This window comes from Athalia rosae, chromosome 1 (assembly GCF_917208135.1).
Source record: "Athalia rosae chromosome 1, iyAthRosa1.1, whole genome shotgun sequence".
Taxonomy (NCBI): domain Eukaryota; kingdom Metazoa; phylum Arthropoda; class Insecta; order Hymenoptera; family Athaliidae; genus Athalia; species Athalia rosae.
In genome coordinates this window covers 30,402,202-30,412,428 of record NC_064026.1, presented here as the reverse complement: position 1 = coordinate 30,412,428, position 10,227 = coordinate 30,402,202, and the positions used below count along the sequence as shown (strand labels likewise).

At 38.1% G+C, this 10,227-nt stretch overlaps 1 protein-coding gene across 2 annotated transcripts; it reads left to right on the top strand.

The window, feature by feature from the left end:
* Positions 1 to 140: 140 nt before the first annotated feature.
* On the top strand, positions 141 to 8,074 carry LOC105683787 (sterol regulatory element-binding protein cleavage-activating protein). 2 transcript variants are annotated; one of them, XM_012396680.3, is made up of 13 exons: positions 141 to 983; positions 1,093 to 1,238; positions 1,336 to 1,569; positions 1,654 to 1,834; positions 1,936 to 2,081; positions 2,153 to 3,251; positions 3,332 to 3,605; positions 3,786 to 4,819; positions 4,894 to 5,053; positions 5,138 to 5,321; positions 5,403 to 5,542; positions 5,699 to 5,910; positions 6,031 to 8,074. In XM_012396680.3, exons 2-13 carry the CDS (start codon positions 1,123 to 1,125, stop codon positions 6,208 to 6,210), a joined length of 3,960 nt encoding a protein of 1,319 aa, XP_012252103.2. In that variant the 5' UTR covers positions 141 to 983; positions 1,093 to 1,122; the 3' UTR covers positions 6,211 to 8,074. The 2 variants fall into 2 exon arrangements, with proteins under 2 accessions (XP_012252103.2, XP_012252105.2); XM_012396682.3 differs by lacking the exons at positions 141 to 983; positions 1,093 to 1,238 and having other exon boundaries at positions 1,428 to 1,583.
* The last annotated feature ends 2,153 nt before the right edge of the window (positions 8,075 to 10,227 follow it).

Sequence of the window (10,227 nt, the reverse complement as noted above, 5' to 3'; positions counted from 1 at the left end):
CGTTGACTGAAGATTTCAGTCCATGAGAAAAGAGTCTGGTCACATTTATTCGCAAAATTATTCATTTCAATCGGGGGGCAGGAGAGCTCAAGAGCCTTTAATGAGCATCTATTTGAAGGCATAAAGATATCTGTCGATGACGGAGCAAGAGAGCCATTATTTAGAGCTCTGCTTGGAACGAGTTGTTGTCAGCAAGGCTTACCGCCGAATCCGAAGCGTTTAAAAATACATTTGCGGTTGTGCCCGCATGACGTGTGTTGAGTAGGCTGTAGGTGCGTTCACAGTTCACAGTAGAGTCAAATGAGTGTGTGTTCTTTTATCCGCCGTTACTCCATGTCGTGCGTGGTGTGAGTTGGAGCAACTTGAATCGTGCACTTTGAAGCGACTAACCAGGTCTAGTCGTTGCAGCGCATATACCTAGTGAAAAGTTTTACTTGAATATCCCAGGTTCTGTTTGTCATTCATCAACTGGTGACTACGTGCAGTCGATGATCTCGAGGCTTCACAATTAGTGATCTGTGGTGTGCGATCATTTTAAAACCACGTGTGGAATACTCGGAGTGACATAAGTGCGCAGTGGCTCTTTACCATAGTTTTTTGAACTTTGGTTGTGAACATCGGATTTCAGACAAGAACAGTCGTCACTCATATTATACTGTCCCAACTACGGCTGTCAACCACCCTATTCCTTCTATACATCCATCTCCAAAACAACATAACATAACCACATTGCAAACATAACCTTTCACCAGCTTCCACGGAAATACCACGGTGTAATTCTCTACGCCGAGAGTTATTTTTAATTTCTGTAAGACGTTATAAACTTGCCAATCCAAGGTCAATTGCGCAATTCGGAATAGGAGATTTATCAAAAAATGCAGCGTATGTTTACTTGCTCCAAATTTTGATTTTTTCCCACAACTATCGACTACCTTTCTAATTTCTGCCCTTTTGACATAAAAGAATATTCCGTTTCAACGTTGGTGAGTAAGAAATTGTTGAACTTCATTCCGTTCATCAAACTAGAGATTGAGCAAACAGTGACAGTTTTATTTGTCTTTCGATTAATGGCAAACAATGTTCTTTGAGCAGGACATGTTGATGAGGTGGTCCTGATGTGAGATGTCCCGTAGCCTGCCAGATAGAGTGGCAGGGCTCTATTATGCCCATGGCCTATTTTGCTCTTCACATCCCATTGCTGTCATTTCGTTGGCAATATCTGTCATTCTTATTTGTTGGTCAGTAAATTCTTGATCATCTTTTAAGATGTTCTGTACAACTTGGTATACAATTTTCAGAGTGTCTTAGAACTCAATTATTTCTACCTATCTTCAGCTATCCTCTGGTAAATCTTCCCATGCCAGGGAATGCCCCACGCACAGTTATAAATCATACAGAGGTGCCCATAAATGGTTCACATAGTCCAGCACTATACGTTCAGCAAGTATTACTACGCGTGGGTGTTATACCATGGAGAGACGATCTGACTTTAACTGATGCCTTCAGAGGACCTCTGTATGAGATCTTTAATTTGTTAGAGATCATCCGGAACTACCAAGACCCAGAAACGTGAGGATGATGAAGTTAGGCAAATTCTCTTGTCACCGACAGAAGAAATTATGTAGAAAATTAAGTAAACTCTGAACTCTACAGGCTCAAGACCCTTGACCAAGTATGCCTTCATGTGGAAGCTGTCAAAAGGAGAAACTCAAAAAAGCCTGATGTTTTACCAGAGTACAGCTGCCTGGTGTTATCTCCTGCCAATTTGTGGCAACAAAGTATTGAACTATTCAATCATGACACAAATCTGATTGGCACAATTTATACTTATCAGGTGATTATAGATTGACATTCACCTTTTTTTTCTCGATTTGTTGATTAGTTGATGCCAATTATTCATATCAATTACATATATCAAACTATATGTTTGCACAGAATCTTCAAAAGAGCAAGATAAGCCTGGCAGAGATAATGTTTGGTATGAGCTTGAAAGAAACTGGAATAAAGCGTTATCCTATCCGTGTTCGTCAGCGGATCTTGCAGTTTGCTGTAACTATTGTCTTCAAAGAATACGAACCTCAGTAAGTTGAGCAACTACGTTGAAAAGTTTCATGAGTTGCTACTACAATATTGTTTACTGATGATGTTTCAGATTCATAAAAGGATTAAATCAGAGATTAGCCACTTACTATCCACTGCATCAATCACAAGATACAAATACTTCTTATGCATTACCTATAGATGAAACATTGCATATATTTTATCCCGGAGAATTCAATTACTCAGATCTTTTCCCTCTAGTCATGACATTTTTCGCGTTATTTCTGTACGTTTACTTTTCTGTGCGTAAAATTGAGCTCGTTAAATCAAAAATTGGAATGGCATTCAGCGCAAGTGTCACTGTTATTGCTTCCCTACTAATGAGCGTTGGATTATGCTTCTTTTTTGGTCTGACCCTGAGCTTGAGTGGAAAGGAAGTATTTCCTTATTTAGTTCTGATTGTTGGATTAGAAAATGTTCTAGTATTGACTAAAAGTGTAGTTAGCATACCAGCTCATTTGGATGTAAAGATCCGGGTTGCTCAGGGATTATCCAAAGAGGGATGGTCTATTACTAAAAATTTACTGACCGAGGTTACTATTCTGACAATTGGATTGTTTACTTTTGTTCCTGCGATTCAAGAATTCTGTATTTTTGCAATTGTCGGCTTATTGAATGACTTCTTCTTGCAAATGGTATTTTTCTCTACCATCCTTGCAATAGATATCAGGAGAATGGAATTATCCAGCGACACATCTAGGTTTCATATGCCAAATGTCCCAACAATGCGCAAACAGCAATTCACAACTTTGTCAAATAAGAACGGAAATATCTTTCGTTCTAAATCTCACCCTAGATTGAATGGTTTGAGTAACAATGGACCAACGAATATTGTTGCTCCAAATACTCAGAACACCCCAACACTGGTAAAGATACCGAAACGTTTGAGACTTGTACATTTTTGGGCAAGAACGAGAATTTTTCAAAGGGCATTTATGGTTTGGATGGTCGTTTGGATTAGTATGATCATATACAATTCTGGAATCGTTGAACACGTTATCCGATTGAGTGATCCATTGAAAAGCGAAGCTGATGTAGATGGTTACACTATAGATAGGCCACAAACTTTAGATAATTACATTGAATTCAACACCATGAAACCTGTAGTTACAGCATCCTCTACGCTTCCACCAAATCATCTAAGTGATCAGGTAACGGTATTTTTTGAAACATGAAACTTAAAAAAGCAAAGTTTGGGATGATTAATTTCCAATATGGATATATTTCTTAGAATCCATTGTCCAACAATATTACTGAAGAGTTAAACAAATTGCGGCCACTGGACTTTCCTCCATGGAATCGACTATCATTGTACCATTGGCCTTCTATTCTTTCACTGTACAACATTTCATTAGCTGGGGAACAAATAACAATTCTTCCTACAATCAAACTATCTCATGCTGTAAGTCCGCAACTGGCCAAACAAATTAGCAATCCAAATGATGTGCAACAATTCCAATGGCAGAGCCTTGCAACTGCTGCTCTTGACCCCTTAGATTTTTCTGGTAAATATGCAACCATTTTAACATTGAATATTATGTAATCAGACAATGCGAATAGCAAGGTATAGAATATTGGTTATGAAATCTTGGTTTTATTGTACAGCTCATGACTGAAACTACTTCTACCACTGAACTGCTGATGTTATTTTCTGAATCTAATATTTAGGACGTTAATTATTTCAGATATCGAAGTACCGACTAGATCCGAAGGACGGGGTTTCAATGCTCCCTTTATTCCTTCAAGTCCCATGGAAATATTTCTTGCTGCCCTTTTGTGTTTGGTCAGCGTTATCGTTGTAGCATACACAATGGTCGTTCTCTATCGTTGCGTATGCAGTAGGAATTATGCAGAATGGCGAGCAAGTTGGCACCAGCAAGAAAAGTCGAATGATTCTGTTACTCAGCTTGTAATGGAAGCTGTACCGTTAGTTCTGGAAGGTCATACGCAAGAGGTAGAATGTATTGCGACGGATGGCAACACAATAGCCAGTGTGTGCTTAGCTGGACATATTAGGATTTGGGATTCGATATCAGGCGAACAAGTTGCCCACGTAGATCGAAAGCAGTTCTTTAGCAATTCCTTGAAGGATTCGAGCCAGACAATTCCAGATTCCGATGAATTGATGTCAGACTATGAAAGTGGCTCTCCACCGTCTCGGGGAGAAATGGAAATTGCAAATTCATTTGGACTTTATTCAACTTCAAGCGGAATGCACATGCGAAAACGAAATGAATGTGTTCCATATGATATCAGACACTCGCCCAGTTCTTCACTGGATTATGAATATCAAATAAAGGAGTACAGTCCTGAAAAGCAGAGGCTGCGACGAAGCGTAGACAACAGTTTCGATTTTCCGGATCTACGATCAACTATAAATACCAACTTTTCCACAATGAAGTATTCTCCGGTTCAAAAAAATTATGAGCAAGGTTTTGACTTCGGTGATCAGTACAGGCAGCTATTTGAGGAACATAGGAAATCAATTGATGAAATTCAAAAGTCCGAAAGTTCAGAACGTTTGGCGTCCTGCGCTAATAGGTTGAAAAAAAATGAATTGACTGGAAGTGTGACTTCTCTGGGTACTGACAGAACAGTACAAATTCTTTCACACAATGTTTCACCTATATGGTGTATTGATTATCAAGAAAATCTCATTGTAGTTGGCTGTGCTAATGGGAGCTTGGAGTTCTGGGAAGGAACGACAGGTTTGCTTAAGGTATACCATAGTTTGCCGTGATTCTTTCAGTGAAAATTTCATGTCCACTCATGATCTTAACACTTAAATTTTAGTGTATGTTTGATGATGGATCGGGACTTGGAATATCGGCGATCAAATTCATTGGCAACAGGGTAGTAGCAGCTAAATTGAATGGGTCTTTGGACTTTTTACAGCTCGAAATTTATAACAGAGGGCAACATATGGATTGGTCTACAACGTCATACAGGAGAAGTAGGGTGATTTGCATGTTTCAACAAATATAAGACGTTTTTGTTTGCTCCTAACGAAGCATTCGCTCTTTCTTTATTCTTGTAGCACACACAAGAACGCGCAGCGCTGGGTCACCGATGGACATGAATAATTTCATGGCAACTAAAGATAATTTACGCTGCATGAAAATCGGCTCACACAGAGCGCATCAACAGCCTATCACAGTTCTCGACAGCGAAGGTGGCAGGGTTCTAACAGGTAGTCAGGACCATACCCTCAAAGTATACAGGTTTGTGGAGTGTTCGTATTCGATCAAAACGGTTTGCCAACCCCCAACATGAAACTGAAACATTTTATTGATCTGATCCAGATTAGAAGATCAATTACCCTTGTATACGTTGCACGGTCATTGCGGGCCAATATCGTGCCTCTTTATTGACAGAGTCAGCCCCATGACTTCTGGGAGTGGATCTCAGGATGGCTTATTGTGTGTCTGGGACTTGTTAACTGGTAGGAAGATTTGGTTGTACCGAATATTGTGAAGTTGATGACAAACGTTTTGTATTGTATCACAGTGATACAATCAAGAATAAACGATTTTGTTTTCCATTCCCACAGATAACGTATTCAATTTTCATTGCAAATAATTTCACAATATTTTTTCAGGCGCGTGCATGTATAGTACACAAGCGCATGATGGAGCCATTGCTGCAATAACATGTTCAGCATCCTATGTTATCAGTATAGGAACTGATGAACGGCTCTGCGTTTGGGAAAGGTTCCAAGGACATTTGTTACATGCCCTTCCGGCCCACAGGGCTGCCTACAGTCCTCAATTAGTTATGCTGACGCATCATCTCCTCATTACAAGTAACCAGGTATAGGTCTTACAAATTTTTTCATACATATTTTTCCCTAACTTGATGTTTCTTTACAACGATAACGAATGCATAGGTTTCAGTCGTCTCTCATCTGAGTATAATGTATTCTATTTCTAGGGATGCCTGGTCGTGTGGGATGTGAGAACAGGTGAAGCTGTTCGAGAAGTAAGGCTGGGACACAAAGACAGTTCCGTCTTTGTTAAGCAAATGGTCGCCGTCAGAGACAGTGTGGTTTGCGATTTCAGTCGACAATTACGGATAGTCAGATTCCCTCTGGTCTCGGACAAAGTGGAATGATTTGGGTAAGATGCAGTATGTATGTGGAGTGTGCGCATGCATATCAAGTTCGTTTGTGCGAAATCGTACAGCGTTTCATATGAGAATGACACACACAGCGTTGCTAGATGTTGGAAGACAAATCCAGTTTAACCAAGCTCAGTCTCTCCTATTTCACAAGTTAGCTAACGGACTTTCTATGGTCTCACCCTTTTTTTTTCTATCTATGAAAAACCGACTTCTAGCATGCCAACCTCATTTGTCGTGTTTGAACATATGGTCATCGACCAGGAGGAAAGAAAATACGAAGTATGAGAGTAGAAAAGAGTAAAAAAACGATGAAATGAAATCATATTTTCAGAAACAATTTTTTTAACGATTGATAGATTGATTTTACTCAATTGACCCATTCTTTGGAAATTGTGTGATAGAACGTGTATCTTCTCGCATTCCTGAAAGAAACAAGAATCTATGACACCGTGAATTCGGGAACGTACGAGGTTTCATTCTGACCCTATAATATTCCCCGTTGTACAGAGTCAGGCACATAATTTTTATTAGTTCCTTCGTATCAAATCTAATTAATCTACATGACACGAGTGCCTTCGATTATGCATTTTTCCCATAAATATTCCCCCCGTTGTGTGTACTGTGTATAGTTGTGCCTCTTGTGTTTCGATCTCAAGTTGTACATAAGATCATATGAAACGGTGTAACCTATCGAATCTAGTATTACAGTTTCAAAGGAATCGTTTCTCTATTTGTTCAGCAATTGAATCGAATCTGTGATTTATGCCTGACAAGTTAGTAAATTCAAATTGAATATGTTCAAGGACTTAATTTTTTACTGTTCTTACGATACGCAACTTATATATATTTTTTTCAAACCGCGTACAATGTTGAAGAACATAATTACATTCTACACTAATGATCCCATCGAGATCTGAGACATAGAAGCTGATATAAATATGTGAACCGTCAGATCTCAGTATGTGCAATTGTAGACTGAATAATAATATTATGAGTAACTGTAACAAATATGTTACGAACAGTAACGCAAACCATCGCTTTTATTGTTGTTATTATTACTGTTGACATTATTATAATTTTAATTATTATTGTCATAATCATTATCGTTATCATGATCATGATCATTATTAATATTATTAATAACGTCATCATCACTATCATTATTCTGCTTATTATTACTGTAATGACCATTTTCAATAGATGTCACCTGTAAATAGGTATTGGTGGGATGCATACACACCTATAGTATCTATCAACGACTGTATTGAAAAACCCGCTTTTTCTAATCCTGTTCGAAAAACCGGCCATTTCGCATTTGAAATATGTTAGAATAGCAGGTTTCTCAAGTCGAATTCGGAACAGCCGGTCTTTCTACGCAGCCGGGGGTATGGTACATATCTACATGTAAATATACAAGACGAATCACAAGATGTATGAAAGGAAGATGTAATATCACATGATTTTGTTTCAAATGATTCACGGAGCGTGTGACCAAAATATACCTTGTAATGCTGTATATTAATGTATAGAGTATGGAATGTTACAAATCTGCAAATCGAAATAATATATATACATACATAGGTATGTAATGACTTGGATATTAGAGAAAAACAATTTGATATAATATATCTCGCAGTTTTGCCTACCTACCTTAGGCAGGTATGCGTATGTATCGCAGATCACAGCCACAATGCCTGCACCGCGCAGTGTTGTTACATGAATTTGTATGTACATAAATTAACAGTTGACTAATCTGCGTAACTTTTATAATTTATTTAAATAATTTAGATGATACGATGTAAGACATTTCTAATTGTAATTTCGTCGGTCTTAATAAATTATCGTTATTACCTAATGACAATATTATTATAACCCGCCCGAGAGTCCCCAACCATTCCTCACCTGCGGATAGATTGGAGTCTTTCTTCTTCGCACCTCTAGAGACATAAGGTCATCCAAAAAGCTCGGTAGCTAAAAAAAAAAACTTCATACCGTCATTCAATCGTTGGATTAATCAATAATGATAATAACGATTACTGATTTCGGTACGTCACTATGGCAAAATCACGTTGCAGAGTTTTATTGTTCACAAACAATTATTAATTACCGTAGTAGTATCGCAGAGACCGGCAAGCTCGACCTTACAGAAGACTAGTTAATCATTCACTTAGTACTATGGTTTATCGATAACTTTAATTATTTTGGCAGCAGTCCGCGTGAAATATAAGAATTTAACGAATCGTACATTTCAGATTACATTTTACGTATCGTCTGTCAGTCTACAAGATTGAAAATAAAACGGTGCTATCTTTTTAAAAAACCGCTTCGTTATGTAGTGAATAAATTTATTCTTCAGTATCGTACTTGCAATTGAATATAAATTTCAAGTACTATACGACTTATACACGAATGATTTGTTTCAGCGCAGACAAAACACGAATCTCGAAAAAATAATTTGAAGTCGCGTGTTATCGTAAACAAATGTTACTACAGGTCGTCGATAACCGACAATCAACTTTGTTTAATTTTTTTTCTTTGGTTTTTAAGCCGCCAATCACGAGAAAATTGCGCGTGAAGATGAGGTAGAATTCCCCGGACTTGAACCGTGCGGAAACCTGATTGTAACGTAGCGATGATAATTAGTCAACAGTCATTGGATTCTTATGGTCATATTCTAAAGAATGTTCATGGAAGTAAGAAAAACCTACTGAATTTCCGGATTCTCTTTTCAATTAAATCAGACTGTTCCTGATTCTAATTGCGTCTGATACTGGTGATAGATGGTAATAGGAAAAAATAAAATCAACTGGTTCAGCCAGCGTTTGCTTACAGCAATGTAATAACTATTCTTTCAGTTGATCACGGTGGCCCAGGGATATGGAAATGAAAGTGCTTGAAGTTGTAATACCGTCGAAAGGTTTAGACCGCTTATGGGAGCTCTGCCAACCGTTCGGGGTCATATATTGGACTTAGGAATGCCATGACGAGTACAGTACGTCAATAAGAACTTACATGGGGGAAAAATAATGTGATGCTCGATGGTATGGCGGATAACAGTTTACACAACAACAATCTGTCAACAATCGATAACGATCCGTCTCATCCGGAATGCATATTGAACGAAACATGCATACGTTCGTCGCGATTGTCATCTCAGTCTCGAGCCCATTATAGCAATCTACAGTTCTTCTGCTTCTGACTTTGATATTCTCTGCGCGAAATTTCTGCCAACTTTATGTCCGTCATTTTTATCTCATTAAAATTTTTTGCCGCAATTTAATTGTAAGATCCACCGAATCATGGCCTTATTGCGTGCACGCCAGACCTCAATATTAGCCTTATGTGTATACCTATACATACATGTATGTATGTAAGCCCATTTGCGGCGACAATTATTTTTCTATACATCATCAAAAAAAAAAGCTGTCAACAATAAGAGTCATAAATAATATTTACGCAGACCACGTCTGCAGTGAACTTATCGATAAGTAAAAATTTGAGGATGAATAATCCAAAATATATTTGCGAACTGTTCGACCTGATATATTCCTTATATGGACGGCCAGCAATGCCCGTCAATATAATTATACAGCTAGTTCCTTCTGCTCACACAACTATAAGTAGACGAAAAAAGATTGAGGAATTAATTTCTGAATCCCGTTGCGTAGTGACCTCGGATCTTCAAAATTTATATTCTTTATCACTTATCGAATCCTTACGCGTTTTCACCAATCAGTGGTTCCCTATTCCAACGAATGCGTCGATTCGTCAAATTTCAAATCGAAAAACATGATTCCTGTTCGTCGTGCATGTGGTATGAATTCGCACCTTAGGAGTGTTTCGAAAGTGGCGACACGTCATATACGAATAACTTTTAATTTCTATATACTTTCGAGAATAACCTGATGGTAATCTGGACCAATTGAAATCTTTTACTAACAGAAAAACTGAATTGGGAGGAAACCATAACGAATCATGATTACCTATATTCAATCCGTCAGTTCAGTT